A 22,136-nucleotide genomic window follows, 5' to 3' on the forward strand; every position below is an offset into this window, starting at 1 on the left:
CAGAGCAGTACTGTAATGGATGGATGATAGATATAAATAGACATAATGGTTTAGTGGTAGTATTCTCACTTTCCATGCGGGAGACCCGGGTTTGATTCCTGGCCAATGTGCCTCAAGCGCAGCCATCACCTGTCTGTCAGTGGAGGCTTGTGTGCTGTTATGATGCTAATGGAACAGATTTCAGCTGAGCTTCCAGACTAAGACAGACTAGGAAGAAAGACCTGGTGATCTCCTTTAAAAAATCAGCCAATGAAAATCCCGTGGCTCACAATGGTCTGATCCTGTTGTGCATGGGGTAGTCACAAGCTGAGGGTTGACTTGATGGCAGCTAACAACAGCCATAAATATACAAACTACCTACAGTTAGTCAGGTGGGCTAATGCTGTCACAACGGCAACAACAAAAACCAGCTTTCCATGGCTTAACACGGTGAAGATTTATTTTTTGCTTATGTCACAATCCAGTGAAGTTGGGGGAGCTCTGCTCCATACAAGCATTTAGGCACCCATGTTCCTTCTATATTGTGGTTCCATCATCTTCTAGGGTCTCAATCCTCCATTGCATCCTCTGCATCCTCCAGCAAACAAAGAGGGAACATAGAGCTGGCAACCTGCTCTTAACTGCCTTGCCCAGAGATAACACACATCACCTTCATCCACATTCTATTGGTAAGAACTGGTTGCCCGGTCCTACCTTTATGCAGGGAGGCTAGGGAAGGTGGTCCAGCAGTATGGTCCAGCAATGGGACAACATGATATGGATGAGCCCTAGCAGTCTCTGCCACATAATAACAACGATTAAACAAATATAGCTAACAATCATTGAACTTTTTCTGTGTGTAAGGTAACTGTGCTAAGTGCTCTATAGAGGTTATCTCATTTAATTGTTATTTAATCCTCCCAACAACCCTGTGAGCTAGGTGCTGATGGAGATGACTCCTCACTTTACAGATAAAGAAGCTCGTGCTCAGAGAGGTAAAATCACATGCCCAAGGTTTCCACAGGTAGAAAAGTGGTAGAGCCAGGATTCAATTTCAACAGTTGGCCTTCAGAGTCTGTACTTTCATCCGCCCTGCTGGACTGTGAAGAAAAACCCATGCATGGCCCTCAGGGCATTCAAACCTAAAGTGGGCACGGTGACTGGAGGCACCTGAAAGCTCTAAGTGCAGCCAGCGTCCAGACCCAGAAGAATTTCCCCTCAGCTGGTGAGACTGCTTGTGATGGTTAAGGTTATGTGCCAACTTGGCTAGGCCATGATTCTCAGTGGTTTGGCAGATATTATGTAATCATCCTCCATTTTGTGATCCGATGTGAGCAGCCAATCAGTTGAAAGGGGAGTTTCCTTGGGGGTGTGCCCTGCATCCAATATATATGAATGTTCTGGCAAAGCTTACCCTCTCTGGATCCTGCACCTAACTTGTCATCCTCTGACCTCCGCTTCTTGGGACATGAGCCAGCAGCTTGCTGCCTGACCTGCAGATTTTGGGTTCGTCAGTCCCTGCAACCACGTGAGCCAGGAGAAGCCTCCAGCCTGACATCTGACCATGGATTTGGGACTTGCATGAGCCATTTCCTTAAACTAAATCTCTCTCTCTCTCTCTCTCTCTATATATATATATAGGCTTCACTGGTTTTGCTCCTCTAGAGAACCCAGCCTAAGACAAGGCTAAATAACCTGCCAGTGACATTTGAGGGATTATAGAGACTGGAGTTGAACATGTACCAAACAAACAAAAACAAACCAGTTGCCGTCAAGTTGATTCCGACTCATGGTGACCCCATGTGTGCAGAGTAGAACTACTCCATCGAGTTTTCATGGTTGTGACCTTTTGGAAGCAGATCTCCAGATCTTTCTTTTAAGGTGCCTCTGGGTGGGTTTGAACCACAAACCTTTTGGTTAGTAGCCTGCACTTAACCATTTGCTCCACCAGGAATTCCCTGAACATATAGAGACCTGCTTTTTTAGAGGAGGAAGGGAGTAGCTGCTATAAACTATATCTTGGTGTGCTTGATGTCAACCCAGGGCCAGATTCTACAAGAAGTTCTCAAGAGACAGTTTGTGAGTACTTAGAGAGGGAGGAGGTGGTCACCAGGGGCCAGTTCAGGTTCTCTGATGAGTCTTGGCAGACCATTTTGTTTGTGGACTAATCATGGGAGTGACTGGGTTCTAGTAAGAAACTGGATAGTATTTCATGAAGTCTTTGTAAACAAGATGGTGAGACATGGCTGGCTTTCAGATGAAGTGGGTGCTGACTGATATCAACTTATTTTGCTGAGGGTGAAGGAGGTATATGGAGGGGCACTCTCCCCCAGGAAGGCTTATCAAAATCTGCCATGAAGCGAGGGTATATAGTTTAAAAAGAAAGCAGCGTTTTGCCTACTTTCTTTCTCCCTTTCTCCATTTCACGACCACCATTCTAGTCTAGAACGTTATCTTCTCTTACTTCAACCACCTGCTAACTGATCCTCCCGCTCTCATTCTTGCCTCCTTCTAGTACATTCTTCACACAACAGCCAAAGATGTCTTCCTAAAACATAAATTTAATCATGTTGTTACCCTGATTGCAGTCTTTCAATAGCTTCCCATTCGTTTTAAGATAAAATCCAATCCCTTACCAGGGCTTGGAAGACCTTGATATATCTGCCTCTTGTCTGCTTTTTTTTTTAAAATAATATTTTATTGTGTTTTGGTGAAAGTTTGTACAGTAAATTAGGTTCCCATTTGAAAATTTTTTACACAAATTGTTCAGTGACTGTCTGATTTTTAGTATCCTTTCAGGCGACTATTGCCATCACTCAATTGATTCCAGCCACCCTGGCACTCTATTAGTTCCTTGAAGATACCAAGCTCTTTACTTTTAAACTCTTAATAGAATCTCCTGGTTCTTCTTCTCCTCCCTCCTCCCCCCTCTTTCTCCTCCTTGTCTATTGTAAGGGATGTCAAACTTTTTTTGTAGAGAGCCATATGGTTAATAGTTTAGGCTTTGCAGGCCACATATATTCACTGTTGTACATTCTTCTTTTTTTTTTTACAACCCTTTAAAAATGGAAAATCTATTCTTAGCTTGTTGGCTGTACAAAAATAGGCTGCAGGCCATATTTGGCCTGTGGGCTGTAGTTTGCTGACCCCAGGTCTATTGGTTTGGAAGCTGTATATTATATGAATTAGTATACTGGCTTCATTCCTCATTAGCTGTGTGAGCTAAGGAAAGATATTTAACTTCTCTGTGCCTCAGTTTCTTAATCTGTAAAATGAAATAATATCAGTACCTAACTCACTAGGTTACTGTGAAGATTAAATGAATTAATGTTTGTTAAGGCTTAGAATGCTGTCTTGCACACAGTAAATGCTATATAAATGTTTCTTCTTATTATTTCTATTCTTTTAGTGTTTACTCTTGAAGTTTTAAATATTATGTATGTATTTTATTTAACAAAGTCTAAAGTTAACCAGAATCTACCTACCTGAACAAAACAAGTACATTAGAATGTTTTAACTCCAATCCACTCTCAAGTTATAGATATTATTATCCAATATTTTAAATCAATCTTGTTTCCTCCCTCCATTACAAAAATTGCTTTATGTGTCAATGCTCTTTTAGATTTACCCATATTCTTATCAATTATTTTGTTCACCATAATGACTTGCATCCCAGGCTTTACTTCTGGGATTAATTTATTTTGTTTTTGGAGTATATCCATGAGAAGTTCATTCAGTGAGGGTCAGTTACTGGCTATTTGGTTTTTGTTTGTCTCAAAAATGTCTTTAGTTTACCTTCATTCTTTTTTAAAACAGCTTTATTGAGATACAATTCACATACATGCAATTCATCCATTTAAAGTGTACAATTTAATGTTTTTATTTTTTTAGTATATTTAATGAGATGTGAAACCATCACAACAATCAATTTTAGAACATTTTTGTCACCCCAAAAAGAAACCCTGTACCCATTAGCAGTCACTCCCCTCTTCTTCCACCTCTCCCAGTTCTAGGCAAACACTAATCACTTTCTGTTTCTATGGATTTTCTTTTTCTGGACATTTGATATAAATGGAACCAAGCAATATGTGGTCTTTTGTGACTGGCTTCTTTCACTTGGTATAATGTTTTCAACATTCATCCTTGTTGTAGCGTATATCAGTACTTTGTTCCTTTTTATTGCTAAATAATATTCTATTGTTTCTTGGATATACCACATTTTATCAGTTGATGGACAATTGAGTTCTTTTCATTTTTTGGCTATTTTGAATAATGCTGCTATGAACATTCATGTACTTGTAGACGCATGTTCTCATTTCTCTTGGGTATATAACCAGAAGTAGAATTGCTCGGGCATATGGTTATTTTGTTTAACCTTTTGAAGAACTGCCAGACCATTTTTCAATATCCTTATTCTTTTTTTTCAATTGGAATAATTTATTATCCCAACGAAACTACAAAGTATGGAAAATTAGTGTATTTGAATCATGCCAGAGAGTAGAGGAAGTTTCACTAGCAGATTTCAGTTTTAGCACCTTTGAAAAGAAATATTCAGAGTTATGACACACGGCAACACGGCTTCTGACTACCGCAGGGGAATGCTCCTGCCAACTTCCGTGTGCAGTTCACAAAGCAATGCAGTCATTTTGTCTTTTTTCTCTACATTTTGAGAGTGCCACAAAAAACACTTAAAAAAACAAAACAAAACAAAAACCAAGAAAGGTGTTCACTGAATTCACGGTTGGTGGTAGAAGATGGAACAGAAATTTTGAAACAAAAGAACACCCGGACAGGCGGGTGGGCATTAAATCGACAGGTCGAAGGCACTGACAATGCAGTACGTGGTCTTGCTCTCCCACTGCCCAGCGCAGCACCCTTCAGTGGAGCTGTCCCGGAAGCAAGAGTTAGTCATATACAGTCCAGGTCATTCTTCTGCATAATGACACAGGTCATATTGTATTTAAATGGCTTTCCCAGCTTGGCTTGGTGAGTTGTCTTAGAGTTTGCTCAGCTATGTTCGTGGTCCACTGAGTCACCTTGCTGTGTTGGTAGGCATTACCACCAATTGCACTTTCTATAGCCTCTTTTAGGAGCCCTGGTGGTGCAGTGGTTAAGAGCCCAGGCTGCTAAGCAAAAGACTGGCAGCTCGAATCCACTAGCCGCTCCTTGGAAACCCAATGGGGCAGTTCTACTCTGTCCTATAGGGTCGCTATGAGTCGGAATCCATTCGATGGCACAGAGTTTGGTTTGGTTATAGCCTCTTTTACAATGTATCTAATTTCATCAACAACAAACGTGGTCTCTTCGGCAGCCTGGTAATCCTCCATCTTTCCTCCTGCACCATGGCCTCAGCCTCAATTTCCTCATTCCTGAATGACTGTTTAGCTAGGTGTAAAATTCCACACTGGTGGTTATTTTTCTCAACACTTTGAATCCATTGTCTTCTGCTTTTTTTGTTTGCTATTAAGTAGTCTTCTCTTAGTCTTATTGTCGATCCTTTGAAGGGAATCTCTTTTCTTTGATTGCTTTTCTGTTTTTTTTTTTTTTTTTTTTTTTTTTGGTGTTCTGCAGTTTAGCTATCATGTCTAGATGTTGATTTTGTTTTACTCTTTTTTTCTTGCTATTACTATTTATTAGACTTGACATTAGAGAGACAATCTGTAAGCATCTACTTATAATAGAACATGTCTAATCATCGTCTAGCCCTGCAACCTTTTTTAGTTTTTTTAGTACTTAGCCTCACCTGATATATCACAAATATATTTCCTTCCCCTCCCTACTAGAATAAAAGCTCCTCTGGGGCAGACCTTACCTGTTTGTTCACTGTTGTTTTCCTGATTTTGTTTTACTTTTACTGCTTTCTAATTCTGAGAATTTATGTCTTTAATAAATTCTGGAAAAATTTTCAGCTATTATATCTTCAAATATTTCTGCTTTCCCCTATCCCGTGTCTCATTATAGAACTCCTTTTACATGTATGTTTGGCTTTTTCATTCTAACCTCTCTTTTAGCCTCTTTTATATTATGTATGTCATTGTCTCTGTGCTACATTCTGAGTAATTTCTTCAAATTTATCTTGCAGTTCACTGATTTTCTCTTCAGCTGTGCATAACCTGGTATTTAACTCATACATCAGTTTTCTTTAATCAGCTTTATTGAGGTAGATGTTACAGTCAATAAAATTCACTGATTTTAAGTGTAGAGTTTAATGAGTTTTGACAAATGTAAATAGTTACGTAACCACCGTCACAATCAAGATATAAAAGATTTCACCACACCACAGAGTTCCCTTCTGCCCCTACCTCCAGCATCAGTTCCTGGCAATCACTGATTTGCTTTCTAGCATTAGAGTTTTCCATTTTCTAAACTTCCATATAAATGGCATCATATAGTATGTTGCCTTTTGTGTTTGGCTTTTTTCAGTTAGCACGCTTTATTTAACTTCTATCTCTTCCATTAGACTATGAGATTTTTGTAGATAGAGACCAGGTCTATTTTGTTTTCTACAGATCTCTAATGATCAGTACAATACACAGAATATAGTAGACCCTCAATAAATATTTGTTGAATGAATAGTCATGATATTTGGAAATACCATGTGCCATTAAAGTTGTGTACGTGATACTATGCTAATGAGAGTAGGATATAGTTTCTAGAAACTTGAGAAATATCAGTGAGGGAAGGTCTCTAGGACTCTGTCCAAGCCTCTGTTCTGTTCAACATTTTAATCAATGATTGGATGATGACATTTGTATACTTATGGACTGTGACATAGAATTATATAGCTTTTGTTTTTTTAAACACCAGTTAGGACTCTTGGTTGAAAACAATAGATATGAACTCTGATTAACACAATCTATTTCTAATTAGCAGAAAAGGAATTTAACTGGAAAGGTATAGCTATGAAAACCTCATAGAATTGAACAGAAGACTGGAGAACTGGGTTTTAATAGGATCCAAGGAAGGCAAAGCCCAGCCAAGATCCCATCATGGAAATGGTTTGGTTAGGACTCCTCAGCTGGTAATGTCGTCACTGGACATTTCCTCCTTGGACTCTGAAGCCCCTGTATGCTTACCACCCTACCACTGGGCTCATCTCTAACTGTCCTATGTCTTTGTAGCACTTCCTGGAGAGTCCTGAGTGGGAGCATCTGATTGGCTGAACTCAGGTCATGGACCCAAGGCCTGGTTGCTAGGTTTCAGGGAAAAGATACTATCTCCCCAGTTCAGTTTCCATAATGAGAGGTAAACCCTGCCTTCAATTTGTCTTAGGACTCCCTCCCCAGTAGGAGGGGGCTCAGATGCCTGTTCAAAGACAGCTGCTAACCTCAGAGAAGATACTTCTCTAATCTGGGCTGAGTCCCTGTTTGCTCCATTTTTTTTTTTTCTTCCTACAGATCCTCAGACGCAGCCTACTTTCTTTTCTTTTTGTGACTCTTACCTGTCTTCCATGCAATATTTTGGAGTTCTCTTCTCTTAAATTGGCTGTAGGTAGTGTAGATCTCCCTTGCTCTTTACTTCCTTATGTTCCCCAAATAAGTTCATGAACTTTACTCTTTTGAAAGGGTTCTCTGATGAGCCCTGTCATAATCTCTCAGAGTTCCTTTTAATTCAGTTCAATTAAATTTCACTCTACAAACCTTATGAATTTATTTTCCTGGTCCTACTCCTTGTAGAACTTCTCTGATTCTGGTCATTGGGGAGACATTGTTCAGGCCCTCAGGGAAATCGTGGTCTAGTGAGGGAGACCTAAAGACTTAGACTATCAAAATACTTGGTCCAGGTTTCTGCCTTTTTAGAGCCTTTCAAATATTGAGAAGCCTTGGCCATTTTCATTTGTTAAGGTCCTTGGTATATTAAATGATAAAGAATTGTATAAACAGAGTTAAAAATTATGGTATGTTTAATATATTGGAATGCTTTTAAAATGCAATAGTACATCTAACTGCATTTGAAGATAGTGTCAAAAGTCCCATTGATGTTGCTGCTGGGTTGACAGAGTTCTTGGTCTTAGCCTGTCTCCTCATCATCTCTACTCTAGTTTTGTCTGGCTCTGATACATTGTGTTGTCATCTCAGTCCTTCTGGAGGCCTCTCTAGAGCCAGTCCTGAAGAGCTGTCCTGGGATCTCTGGCTTACTGTGTTCTGTCCTTGGAAGGGACTGACCAGGTAAGACTGAGGTTGGTTCTTCCCTTGGTTAAAGATTCACTTTTACACCAGTGACCCTAACCTAACATCTGGACATCTCCTCTCGGGAAGCTAAATGGGTCCTACGCTTGGCTTGACCTTCTGTGTCTGCCCTTTACTTCCCCTCATGGGACCCACCCTCCCTCCACCAATGAGCTCCTATTTCTAGTTTTAGAGATCTCTCTGGGTCACAGCCAAGCCGGACTGATGGTGATTCCCCAAGCTCAGTGAATGGCCTTGCCCTTCCTGGTCTAGGTGATCAAGTCCCGGCCATGCCCTCAGGTTCTCCATAATACTTTGCTCTGTTGCCTCCCCTCCCATGGGGTGGGGTGGAGCAAGGAATTTGGCCTTTTCAAAATAGTGCTTTGCACTTAAGAAGGCCTCAAACACACAGGCCCAGGAATAAACATCTCCACCAGGAAAGATCATTTAATTGCGTTAAGCTTCTCAGATTTATCAGATGAAGGATAAATCCAGTTTATCAAAGCTAGGGGTGGCTAATACTCTGCATAATAGAATCTAGATTTAAGAGGATGGATCTTGTGAGATGGAGTAATGGGCTGAAGTGGACATGATGGCATTTAACTGGCACAAAGGCTAAATTTGTCACTTTTATTGCCCAAATTCCCAATTATGTAAGCTCATACTGGGAGAGGTAATGGTTTAGTGGCAGCCCACGTGCTTAGGGGGTTTTTGCTGGAAAGTTTTCCAATTATTTTTACCAAACTTGCATAGCCCTGATAGCAAAACATCTCCACATGGCACACAAAGAAACTATGGAATAATTTTCTTAGGGATTTAGTTGACGTGTAAGAAAAATGAGAATACAGGGTGTGATGAGATGAGGTTGCCAGAAAACTTACATCAAATAGGCATTTTTCTTGTGCATGTGTAGAACTATAAATTACTAGAATAGAATCACAATGAAGAATATATGAATATACAAATAATTGCTGAAGACAGTGAAAAAGTGTTAGAAGAATGACATATAAAAAAGGTGCTGAGTCCAGCTGTATTTACAGGCAAGTTCATTCAAACTTTCAAGGAATCATGCTACTAAAATGATTGCAGAATGTCTTAGCTACTAGTGCTGCTGTCATACAAATACCACAAGTGGGTAGCTTTAAGAACAGAAATTTATTTTCTCACAGTTCTGCAGGCTGAAAGTCCAAATCAGGATCTTGGCCCTGTCGATTCCTTCCTTGTTGGTAGTCCCTGGTGTTCCTTGGTTCCTTGGCTTGTAGCCGATTCTCAGATGGTGTCTGTTTACCACAGTCTGTGTCTCTGTCTATTCTGGTCTTTTTGTAACTCAGAAATGATTAAGCTTAAGATCCACCCTACGCCAGCATGACCTTACTAACAAAAAAAAAAAGAAAAGTCCTATTTCCAAAGAGGATCACATCCGCAGGAATTCAACACATATTTGGGGGTGGGGTGGGGGAGGAGGCACGATTCAATCCATAACGCAGGGCATAGGGTCTACCCTCACACTTTAATTGGTTGTTGGTCTGGCTATAGAATTCCAGGGTGAAAATCACATTCCTCAGAATTTTGAAGGTGTTGCACCATTGTCTTCTAGCTTCCAGTACTATTGCAAAATCTGATGCTATTCTGATTCTTGAGCCTATGTGTGAGCTGTGTTGTCTCTATGGAAACTTGTAGGCTCATGTCTTTGTCTTCAGTGTTCTAAGAATTCCTCATAGTGTAGACCTATATTCATCCATTGGATTGGGCACCCAGTGGTTCTTTCAATCTAGAAATTTTTGAATTTTCTCTGATTTCTTCTACTCATATTTTTTTCTGTTTCCTTTTTTGGAACTCCTGTTAGTTGACCTCCTGGGCTGGTTTTCTAATTCATTTTTTAAAATCTTTTCTAAAGTACATATCCTTGTCTTTTTATTCTACTTTCGGGGGCAGGGCATTTGCTTAACTATCTCCCACCGCCCTGTCTGTTGAATTTTTAAATTCTGTTATCATGTTTTATAAAAAATGCAAAGGCATTCAAATATGTAGATCATAACAAATTATGGATAACATTGCAAAGATGGGAATTCCAAAACACTTAATTGTGCTCGTGAGAAACCTGTACATAGATCAAGAGGCAGTCGTTAGAACAGAACAAGGGGATATTGCGTGGTTTAGAGTCATGAAAGGAAGGTGTGCGTCAGGGTTGTATCCTTTCACCATACTTATTCAGTCTGTATGCTGAAAAAAATAATCCGAGAAGCTGAACTGTATAAAGAAGAACGGGGCATCAGGATTGGAGGAAAACTCATTAACAACCTGCGTTATGCAGATGACACAACCTTGCTTACTGAAAGTGAAGAGGACTTGCAGCACTTACTGATGAAGATCAAAGACCATAGCCTTCAGTATGGATTGCACCTCAGTATAAAGAAAACAAAAATTCTCACCACTGGACCAATAAGCAACATCATGATAAACAGAGGAAAGATTGAAGTTGTCAAGGATTTCTTGTTACTTAGGCCTACAGTCAACATCCATGGAAGCAGCAGTCAAGAAATCAAGCGACACATTGCACTGGGCAGATCTGCTGCAAAAGATCTCTCTAAAGTGTTGAAAAGCAAAGATGTCACTTTGGAGACTAAGGTGCGCCTGACCCGCGCCCTGATGTTTTCAATCGCCTCATATGCATGTGAAAGCTGAACGATGAATAAGGAAGACCAAAGAAGAACTGATGCATTTGAATTATGGTGTTGACAAAGAATATTGAATATACCGTGGACTACCAAAAGAACGAACAAATCTATCTTAGAAGTACAGCAAGAATGCTCCTTAGAAGCAAGGATGATGAGACTATGTCTTACATATGTTGAACGTGTTATTAGGAGGGATCAGTCCCTGGAGAAGGACATCATGCTTGGTAAAGTAGAAGGTCATCGAAAAAGAGGAAGACCCTCTACGAGATGGATTGACACAGTGGCTGCAACAATGAGCTGAAGCATAACAACAATTGTGAGGATGGCGCAGGACTGGTCAGTGTTTCCTGCTGTTGTGCATGGGGCCGCTATGAGTCGGAACCAACTCAATGGCATCTAACAATAACAACAGCAATAATGTTTTATAATTTCCAAGAACTTGGTTTTATTGTTCTCTGCATGTTTTTCTGAAGAATGCAGTGATAGTTTTTTCAGAATGCTTTCTTCCATATGCATGATCCCTGTTTCCTCTAGAAATCTTTATTCTGGGTTTTTTTTGGGGAGACTCTTTCAAAAACAATGCTTTCCTTAAATACCTGGGCTCCTTGGCTGTGTGCTCATATTTAAGAGAGGTTTACTAAAAAATCTCGGCACTCTGAATGAATGAGCGGAGCTTACCGACTGGAATCTTCATTGCACAGTGATCTAGCTGGCTATTTCATTGGGGGAACCCCCAGTGCCAATACCTTTAAGTCTTTTCTTTTGGGTATGCCAGATTCCTCCAAGAAGACTTCCAAACACCCACCGAGGCCTATACCTGGCTTCCAGGATTCTGAACAAAAGTAAAAGTAATAAAGGGAGACGTATCCCACCAGATATAAAAATGTGTTACAACGCTACCAAGGAACCCTGGTGGTGCAATGGTTAAGCACTCAGCTGCTAACTGAAAGGTGGGCAGACTGACAGCAGTTCAAACCCACCAGCTGCTCCTCAGGAGAAAAGACCTGATGATCTGCTCCTGTAAAGATTACAGTCTGGGAAACTCTATAGGGCTCTTCAACTCTGTAATACAAGGTCATTATGAGTCAGAATCGATTCGACGGCATGGAACAATAACAACAAAGCTACAGTAATGAAGAGTGGTAGTGACATATCAATGAAAGAGACTGATAGGTAGTCCAGAAATATGACCATGTTACATATAAAAATGTAGTATATGGTAAAGCTGATATCACAAATTAGTGTAGGAAGGATTATTCAATAAGTGCTGTTGGAACCATTGGTTATTTGCTGGAACCATTGGTTAATGCTTCACCTTCCATTACATGCTAAAATTAATTTATTTGTTCCTTCTTTTATTTTATTTGACATTTATTTGTCTCCTATTGTGTTCAAGATGGGTTAAATTATTATATAAAATTAAAAATAATCTTAGAATGGAGGTAACTGTAAGCATAAAACCATTGGAATGGGAAAAATTGATAAATTTGACTACATCGAAACTAAAAACTTTATAGATTAAAAGGCAAAATAACAAGCTGAGAAAATTATTTACAACAAATATGCCAGATGAAGCACTGATATCCTCTCTATATAAAGAGCTTATATAAACTGATCAAACCTGATAGAAAAATGGGCAAAAAGAAATTTATAGAAGAAACATAAATGCTGAAGAGGTATGTGTTAAAATGCTGACACTCACTCGTAATCAAAGCTAACCCATTGAAAGTGATACCCTTTTTTTTTTTGCCTACGTAATAAGCAAAGGAATTAAAAAATCGTAATACCAGTGTGAGTGCCTTGCAGTGGGCACTTCCATACAACGCTGTCGAATATATAAGTAGTTTTTTCTGGAAAGCAATTTGGCAGTACATATCAAAAACAACCCTGAGCAATGAATATATTGAACCGCTTGCTTCTTCTTCGGTGGCTTAAAATATGCTGTTCCCTCTACCTGCAATGCTCTTCCCCATCTCTTCTCTCCATCATTCCTTCTCATCTTTCATCATTAAAGGTCACCTACTCCATGAAACCTTCCATGACCTCCAGGCTAGAGTGGAACCCCTGTGTATAGCCTTGTCTCTCAACCAGCATTCTGGGAGCCAAGTGAGGGGAGAGACTGAGGGTCCCACCATGTAGTATGTAAACTTCCACTTAATTCCTCGGTTTTCATTATGGTACTCCAACCCTCTAACTATGCAGTATACTCCCATCGAGAGACTCTGTTCTGTCCTCTCGAGAGAATAAACTGCCATTCTTCTGCAGAGTTGGGGGATAAGGGAGCACCTAGCTGCTCAGAATAGAGGAGGGGAGCCATGGTCAGGTCTCCAGTTTTTAGCTCCACCTTCACACCCACTCCCAGAGGTAGTTGGTGCCTTCACTTCTTGTATTTTGCTTGTGCTTTTTGGTTTCTCTGACATCATCTACAATGAATTACTTGCATAACCAGAAAAGAAAACGCTACATTTTTATTTAAACTTCGTATCTTTTGACCCAGTAATTTCCCTTCTTGGTATTTTCTTTCTAAAGGAAACAGAAATTTGGAAAACATTTATGCACAGGCGTCTACACCACAGTGCAATTATAATAAAGGATAATTAGTTGCAAACAATCTAAAAATCATTAACAGAGTCACGGTTAAGTTGATAATGATAAAGCCATTTACTGGGGTTTCCAAAGATACTTAATGACATGGAGGAAAAGGCTTATGATTTAATGTAAAATAAAAAAAGCAGAATACAAAACTGGAGGTGCACCTTTGTTGTTGTTGTTAGCTGTTGTCGAGTTGGCTCCCATCTCGTGGTGACCCTATGTGTTACAGAGTAGAACTGCTTCATGGGGTTTTCTTGGCTATAATCTTTATGGAAGAAATTTGGCAGGCCTTTCTTTCGCAGAGCCATTGCAAAACACTTGTACCACACAGGCTGTGTAGGTACACCTTTACTACGATTTTATTTAAAAAGCATGTATGAAAGAAGGCTGGAAGGAACTACTTCTGAATATTAATAGTTGTTACTTTTGTATGGTGGGTCTATAATGATCATGTATAACCTTTGTAATCTGAAAAAAAAGTTTTAATATACTACAAGTGAAGGAAATAAAAAAATTAATGTCATCCTAGGTTGTATTAGTAGAGGTATAAGTTTTGGAGTAGATAGATAGCTGCCCTCGAGTTGACTTTGACTAGTGATGACCTTATGTGCTACAGAACGAAACGCTGCCCAGACCTGTGTCATCCTCATGATTGCCAGCATGTTTGTGTCCATTGTTGAGGCTTTTGTGCCAATCCATCTCACCGAGGGTCTCCCTTACCCTCGCTGGCCCTCTATGTTTTGGGGTAAGAGAGGTGATAATTTGGATTCTGATCACCTGGAGCATCATGTCGAGCACTTGGTTTGTGTGTGTGGGGGGGAGTATGTTAAGGAAAGTAGACAAACTGTAGGCTGGCTAGAGACCTCTGGAAATCAGGGTCAGCTGGAGGCATGGGAGAGGAGCTTAGGATGGGTCTGGTGGCTTCCTGCATGTGGCTGCAGCGCTTGTATGCGAAGGACAGAGCAGCTGAGCCTGTGCGGCCCTTGGGGTCAGAGCCAGGGCCGGTGGGAGAAGCTATAAGATGGAGAACAACGTTCCAACAATTCTGTGATGCATACCTCTTCCTGCAAACGTCAATGGTCACGCTGAGATTGGCATGGAAAGGAAGTGAAGGACCCCCAGTCAAGGCACTGGAGGTCAGCAGTGGAACCGTGAGGTCAGCAGCCCAGAGGTCAGCAAGCCAGCAAGTTGGACTGGGATGAAGCTTGACAGCACCCAGCCTGTCACCCCTGCTTTGTTTATGTGCAGTCCATGACGTTTATATGCTCTCATGGGTTACAGATAAGATGACCTTATGTGATGCAAAATTCCCAGTGCCTTGTACATAACCCCATCCTTTTCTTTCCTATGGAGGAAGGCAATGTGAGTTCAGATGATGGGAATTGATCTTATAATAGAAATAGCCTTGAATCTCCTCTGATTTATGAGAAATAGTACATCACTCATGAGGTTCAGGCCAATGATCTGTGACAAATCATCCTGTGCAACGTTCCTCACGCCTGATTGCCACCTACCTGTTTCTAATCCAACCCTTCATTTGACAATGGGGAAACTAAGGCCCAGAGCAGGGGAAGAGCCATAGTCATGTGAGTGTGGCCAAGGTGGGAGGCGGGAGACCAGCCTCCTAACTCCAGACTATGGCTCTTTCTGTGACCGAGAGCTGCCTGTTGTCAACTTGGATTTTGGTGGTGGTGAGGGATGGGCTGGTGGGAAGCAGAAGCAAAGGAAGAAAATGAGAGGTGAATCTGCGGTGTTCCATCCAGGCCACATCAACAAGGAAATGCTTAATAACTTCAGCCGTCCAGCACCAGTGCTTGGAGGGGAGGTGTGCCCAGTGGGTGGGTGAAGGTTATAGCCACTCTGCGTTGCAGTAGTCTTCACCCCACTGCACCGCTCCCACCCCAACCTATATGGCCTGTCCCCACTACACCAACCTTAACCCTCCACCCCTAGCCCAATTGCCGTTGTGTTTGTGTGGCCACCAGTCTAGGGCCCAAGTTCAGCCTTGTTGAAGGTCCAAGTCCCTGAGCCCCAGCCTGACCCCAGCCCCAACACTGAGCTCAGAGCTGGTTAGTTTTATGGGAGGGGAAGGATGGCCTCCTCACTCACTTCAAACTTTCTTCACCTACCTTGGCAAACTAGGACAGATAGAGAACACCAGAAACATAGGCTCCCAGGGCCCTCAGGTGGGGCAGACTCTGAGAGAGCAACCTCTGACCCACAGCCCTCCCTCTCACCCTGGCTAGGGGAGAAGCCTCCTGAAGTCATGCTCCCCCAACACGTCAACAGCCTCTTTTCTGCCCAGTCTGACTCCCTCGCTCATTTCATAACCAAAGCGAATGCTGGGCTAGGCCCATGGGGGAATAAAAATGTCTCCCTGGCAATACCTAGGGACTTATATGGGGAGATGAGCTACGCAAGTACTAAGCAGTGGTCCAGATTCCTGAGAGGTAGAGGTGATTGCTGGGGAGGTGCCTGGGGGAGTCAGGGAGGGCTTCCTGGAGGAGGAAGGACCTAAGTTAATAAAACAAAAACTGAATTTTATTGCACGATTACTATGAACCAGACACATTCATATACTTTTTAAAAATTTTATTTCTTGCCACTTGTGAGGCAAGTGATATTATTTTACAGATGAGGAAACTGAGACTCAGAGAAGGAATGATTGGTTTCAGAGCACTCGGCTTGTTTAGGTTGGAGGCAGCATTTAAATTCAGGACCCTCTGATGCCAAAGCTCATCTTACTCTTTCTTCTGCCTTTTCCAGAGTACATAGTGTTTAAGGACTGGTGGCGTTTGGAAGTGTGTGTGGGGTACTCCAGGCTGGCAAAGGGTGAGTTTGGGGAGCAGTGAGGAGGCTGCCTGGTTGGGTCTTAGGGACTCAGAGGGAACAACGGGAGCCTGTAACTTCTCAGGCTGAGCCTTCAGACTTGATGGGGAAGCAGTGAGTGAGTGAGTTAGTGTGGGGTGGGGGATACAGAGCTGGCTCTTTGGAGGCCTATCCTGGTGGGGGAGGGCCAAGTTGCCAACCTGCTGCAGTGACATCGTGGCTCTCAGGAAAAGCATGCAGTCACAGGAGATGGGCACCCATTCCCTCCTCCAGCTCAGACCCCGGATCTTCCTGGGGTGGGGAGAACAACCAGCTTGCCTCCGAGCGCCACTACTTGAGTGCTCTTCCCTACCTGGGTCACTCTTCCGTGTGGAAGACCAGCTCGGTCCACACTGGGCTCATTCTCCTGTATCCTAGATGGCCCTTCAGACCCTGAACATCCCTTAGCCCTGGCCACTCCCTCCCTCCAGGCCTTTGCAGTTTTCTGTGCCCAGATCCTCAGCGTCCTCCTCCCTCCCGGGCGGATTCCTACTCCCCTTTCAAGATCCAGTTCAAGTGTGAATTTTTCTCTGCAGGCTTCATGACTCAGAGGCAAGATTCAGTCCCACCACTAGACTCCTCCACCTCTCTATAAACCAGTTGCTCTTCAGTTGATTTCAACTCATGGTGACCCCATGTGCGTCAGAGTAGAAATGTGCTCATCGGCTTTTCAGTGGTTGATTTTTCAGCAGTCAATTGCCAGGCCTTTCTTCTGAGGTGCCTCTGGGTGAACTTGAACCACCAACCTTCTGGTTAGCAACTGAGCACATTAACTGTTTGCACCACCCAGGGGCCATCGTTTTCACCGAGTTCTGAGTGTATGGCAAGGAGGTACAGTGCAGGCCTTTGAGTTGCTTTTTCTGGTGGGTAGACTAGAAAGTGCCAAGGTAGGAAGGGACAGTGACCTAAATGCCCTCTCCCTAAACACCAAGAGGTCCAGGATGAGGTGGGATAGGGGAGCAGGGTCCATTTAAGCTGGACTGTGAAGGATTTAGCTGGCACGTGTGCTTGGAGAGCAAAGTGTCCAGTGAGAGTAAACACACTGCAAGGTGCAGAATGGCTTGGGAACCAGACAGGCATGGGGCAGGATGGGGAAAGTGCTGCTCTGGCTGTTGATGAACGGGCAGGCCACTGGGGCTCGGGCAGCGGGGATGGAGAGAAGTGACTGGTGCCTGAAGCCCTCCAAAAGGCAGAGTGTTTAGGACTCAGGACTGCAGAGAGGCAGAATGTTAAGAGTTTGAGGGTTGAAGGTGCTGGCTGGATTTGGGGTTGCAGAGGCCAAAGAGATTATGCAGGACCAAAAAGAAAAGGAAGCCTGGGCAAAATAACTGCCTCCCCCCCACTGCCCCCCGAGGCATATCCCGACAGCATTAATACACACCCAGCTTGTGATCAAGTCCTGTTTATTTTAGAAGCATAAACAGCGGAACTGGGAAGGAGTGATGAGAACAAGGCCCCAGTCCTCTTGACAGGGTCAGCTCCAGACCCATAGTCTTCCCCCATCCCCCCACCACCCACCAGCACAGGCGCTGTCTACCTGGGTGATCAAGGCCGACCCAGCAGCCTTGATCAGCCTTTTCCTGTGAGGAGAGGGTGTGAGGACCACCTGGGCTGAGGTGAATCTTCCATGACGGTGGGAATGGGGCTAGTGGACTCTGGAATCCTCTGGACCGGGTGAAAAAGGCCAGAGGGCCCCCAACATCTTTGGCCAGGACCACCCTAAGCTAGCTTTGTCTGTGTCTGGGACAAAGCCATGTTCTAGAGGGGAAGGCATGGTATCCTCTGGTTCCAGGAAGGTACCCAGGTGTTCAAAACAACCTGCAACGAGGCCCCAGCCCTAGCCATCTCAGAGTCTTAAGGGAGGGAACATCCAAGGCAGCAGACTTGCCAAGGCCCCTCTGTTGGATGACATAAGCCCCAGGCTCCTACACATACTGTTTCTTGGAAGCAGAGCTGCTGGGGCGGCTGGGGAGTTTTCGGCCACTCTGAGGGGGTGGGTCCAAGAAGAGGGGGGGCCTGGAAGAAGCCAGTCTCTCCTCTGTGTTCAGGTTGGCCCAGTTCTGCTCACTGGATGACAGCCCATTGTAGGTGGGGCATGGTGGGGACGAGGGCCCCTCGCCCATGGGGAGGTAGAAGAAGACCTGGTCAGTGTAAGCGTCCGAGGAAGAGCCCTGAGCTGGGGGTGCCTCCTGGCCCCGCCTAGCCCTCATCCCCCGGCTGAGGCAGCGGCACAGCAGGTGCACCAGCTCCAGCAGGTTGAGCACCAGGGAGATAAGTCCGACCACCAGCATGAAGATGATGAAGATGGTCTTCTCCGTGGGGCGGGAGACAAAGCAGTCCACGAGGTAAGGGCAGGGTGCACGCTGGCACACGAACACGGGCTCCATGGTCCAGCCGTAGAGGCGCCACTGGCCGTAGAGGAAGCCTGCCTCTAGCACGCTCTTGCACAGCACGCTGGCCAAGTAGGTGCCCATGAGCGCCCCGCGGATCCGCAGGCGCCCGTCCTCCGCCACCGAGATCTTGGCCATCTGACGCTCTACGGCCGCCAGGGCCCGCTCCACCTGGGGGTCCTTGGCGGGCAGAGCACGTAGCTCCCCCTCCTTCTGCCGCAGCCGCTCCTCACGCCGGGACAGGTAAATGACATGGCCCAGGTAGACCAGGGTGGGAGTGCTGACAAAGAGGAACTGCAGCACCCAGTAGCGGATGTGGGAGATGGGGAAGGCCTGGTCGTAGCAGACATTGGTGCATCCTGGCTGGGCCGTGTTACACTCGAAGTCCGACTGCTCGTCGCCCCATACCGACTCGCCAGCCAGGCCCAGGATGAGGATCCGGAAGATGAACAGCACTGTCAGCCAGATCTTGCCTACCACAGTCGAGTGTTCCTGGACCTGGTCCAGCAGCTTTTCGAGGAAGCCCCAGTCGCCCATCGCTCCCGGGCCTCTGTCTGTGGGGAGACAGAGAGCAACATCAACAGGACCAAGAAACTAGCCTGCAGGGAGGTCTGCCATCCCATTTTACAGACAGGGAAACTGAGGCTCGGGGAGGGGAAGGGACTGGGCTTCAGCTCACAGCCAGCAGTGCAGACAGGACCCAAAGCAGATTTTTGGGTGATGGATGCTAAGCTCTGTGCATCCTCTCATTCTGCTTCTCTGAATGGCAGGGGTACGGTAGAGATACCTGCCTAGTCATACCTCTGTGTCCCTCTTCCCCCAGTCAGAGCCCCAGGATGACCACAGCCCAAAGAGACCAGGATCAAGTTGAGGCTCCGGAGCCTATGGGAACAGAGAATTTGAGGAACTTATCCAAGTTCACACAGCTGTGCTGTGCCCTTCTCCCTTCTGCCCAAGGCTGGCTACCCCCAGACAGTTGGGGGGCGGGGATGCTCTCTTTAGCTTCCCAGGGGCCCTGCTCCCCTCCCTCTCATGTCTCACCTAGTTGGCCTCACTCTACCCTAAGCTTGGGGATGGAGGGAGGAGAGGTTTTCAAAAGTTTAGAAGGTAATGTCCTCCATCAGTTCCACCTGTCAGCAATAATGACCACCTGTGACTTAAGTATGGACACTTGGTCCTGCCTTCTCCTCCACTCATCCCCACCCCGCAAGCTGTCGCTGCTAAATTCTAGACTCTTGGGAGGAACTGTCATTGCAGGCGGAGGCACAGGCCACCGAGTTCCCAGCATGTCTGGGAGGATGGGGTGGGGAGGGAGGTAGGGGAATGGGAGGAGGGAGGTGCCTCTTCCCGGACAAAGCGGTTTAGACCCCAGCTTTAGAACCAGACCTTGGTTCAAATCCTGCCTCACCCTTACCAACCGGAGGCTTGGATAAGTGACAACCTCTCAGAGCCTCAGTCTCCTGTAAAGCGGAAATAATAGTATTCCTACTTGTTAGGATTCTTGTAAGGATTCAAGGAAAGGCTGTAGGAAACGCGCTTAGCACAAAACCTGTCCCACCTCAGGCTGGTGAGCGTGTTGGCTGTGCTTCCCCTCACCGCGCGCCCCGCAGCTCCCCTCAGCCCCGGCAGGTGGCGGGACTCTTGTCCCCGCCCGACCCCTGCTTACAGGTGGCTCTCAGGCCCGCCAACTCACCGCCTGCCTGCCGGGCTAAGCCAGGTGGGGACGCACGATCGCCGCCGCGGCGCCCGAGGGAGCCCTGCTGGACGGCGCCAGGCGGCGGGGGCGCCTTAAATAGCGCGGAGGGGCGGGGTGGGGGCAGGAAATGGGCCAGGGAGGGCGGCGGGGCGCTGGAAAAAGATCCGGGGAGGGGGCGGGGGCAGGGGTGGGGAGGGGCAGGTTCCCTGAATCAGCTCTAAAGCAAGGGGCTCTGGAGACGGCGCTGTGTGAGTTGAGGGGCCTGGTAATTCCCTTTCCTTGCTCTCACATCACCAGCCGACATTCCAGACTGTAAAGTCTCACGGTCCCAACTCTGTGAAGAGGTGTTTTCGGAAGGATTACAGCGGGGAGCTTGCTGATCCTGGCAAGTGACGGATGCGGTGGGGAGGGGATGAAGATGTAGAGGGTATGTAGGGTAGGGCCCTCCCTTGACCCAGGGGACCTGTTGCCCTTGGTGAGAGGAAAGTAGACTACTCCTTTAGTAGGTGGCCAGAGTGTGCCAGGCACTGTGCTAGGACCTCAGCAATGAAGCTCATTAGGACTCAGAGAACCCCACTGGGAAAGGGAGGTTATGATTGCACTTCATAGAGTGCATGGTGGGGCTGGGGTCCCAACCCAGTCTGTATTCTTCTAGAATTCTGCCTCGGGAGGCAATGTCCTAAATATCCTCCTTCCTGGGCAGGCTACACCATCAGAGGTCACTAAGTAACTTTCATGGGCTCCTTGATAGAAAAATGGATCCCATTCTTGTCTCTAGGTTGGGGGGTGGAGGAGAGCCAGCCATCATTCATTCTGGCATCACCCCGTGGGTGAACACTAAGAGGGGTCTGCAGTGCTGCAGGTATTGTGCGTGGAGCTGGAGACAACCATAAACCAGCCGGGATGGTCTCTGGCCTCCAGCTCTCACAGGCTGGTACAGGAAGCAGACATCGAGCACCTTTGTTCTTGGATAACAGGACAATTATAAATGTGGAACATTCTTCTGAGAAGTACAGGGAGACTCACAGGGGACATGATTAGGAACATTTCCTGGAGACTGAGTCAGCCCGGTGAAGCGGGAAGAGCATAGTAGGCAGAGGAACAGCATGAACAAAGGCCCAAGGACCTGGGCTTATGCGGTCTTGGCCACTGCCCCCAGGATCTCAGAATTTCCTGGCCATGGAGGCGGCAGAGCCAAAAAGTTGAGACTTGGCTGTTGACCCCCTGTGTTCTTAGGCAAGTTGCTTAAACCCCTGCACCTCAGTTTCTTCCTCTATAGAATGGGGATAGTCATAGTACTTGCTTTGCAGGGTTAGGGGAAGATTCAATGGGCTAATCTAAAGCACAGAGGGAATGGAGCTCGAGAGGGGTTTTAGAAGGTTTGTTGATACATATTATTGGTACATAGAACATTTTCAAGCAAGGTGGCTAAAAAAAGTTGTGACAAAACTTTTATAACAAGAAAGGTCTGTGGGTTGTAGAAGGGGCTGAGGGAGGAGCTCAGGGTACTGAGTAGTGGTGGTGGTGGTGGTGGGGTGCGGGCAGCTAAGGAAAGGGAAGGTAGAGGTGGAGGCCTGGGGCTGGGTGGCAGGAAGGCCCCTGTTTCTCCATAGCAGGATTCAATTCTTGACTCTCAGGCCCAGGGCTGGGGCCCCGAGGGTTCTGCCCTTAGCCCCAGGAGAAGGATTGTCTGGGGCAGCTCAGACCTCAGAACTTCAGGGATGGTGGCCCCTGCGGGATGGGATAAAGTGACTTCTAGTCTTCT

The 22,136-nt window shown here is 45.4% G+C and overlaps 1 protein-coding gene and 1 pseudogene across 1 annotated transcript; both read right to left on the reverse strand.

Moving 5' to 3' along the window:
* Positions 1 to 4,783: 4,783 nt before the first annotated feature.
* On the reverse strand, positions 4,784 to 5,306 carry LOC101349521 (dynein light chain Tctex-type 1-like; annotated as a pseudogene).
* Positions 5,307 to 18,188: 12,882 nt separating this feature from the next.
* Positions 18,189 to 19,317, reverse strand: GJA4 (gap junction protein alpha 4). Its single transcript, XM_004371965.2, has one exon. The coding sequence runs from the start codon at positions 19,210 to 19,212 to the stop codon at positions 18,211 to 18,213; it is 1,002 nt and encodes a 333-aa protein (XP_004372022.1). The 5' UTR covers positions 19,213 to 19,317; the 3' UTR covers positions 18,189 to 18,210.
* Positions 19,318 to 22,136: the final 2,819 nt, after the last annotated feature.

The sequence above is a fragment of the Trichechus manatus genome, unplaced genomic scaffold, assembly GCF_000243295.1.
Source record: "Trichechus manatus latirostris isolate Lorelei unplaced genomic scaffold, TriManLat1.0 scaffold00015, whole genome shotgun sequence".
Lineage (NCBI taxonomy): Eukaryota > Metazoa > Chordata > Mammalia > Sirenia > Trichechidae > Trichechus > Trichechus manatus.

Bases quoted from the DNA above. Each gene is read 5' to 3' on its own strand.
- GJA4 (XM_004371965.2), bottom strand. From the start codon at position 19,212: ATGGGCGACTGGGGCTTCCTCGAAAAGCTGCTGGACCAGGTCCAGGAA.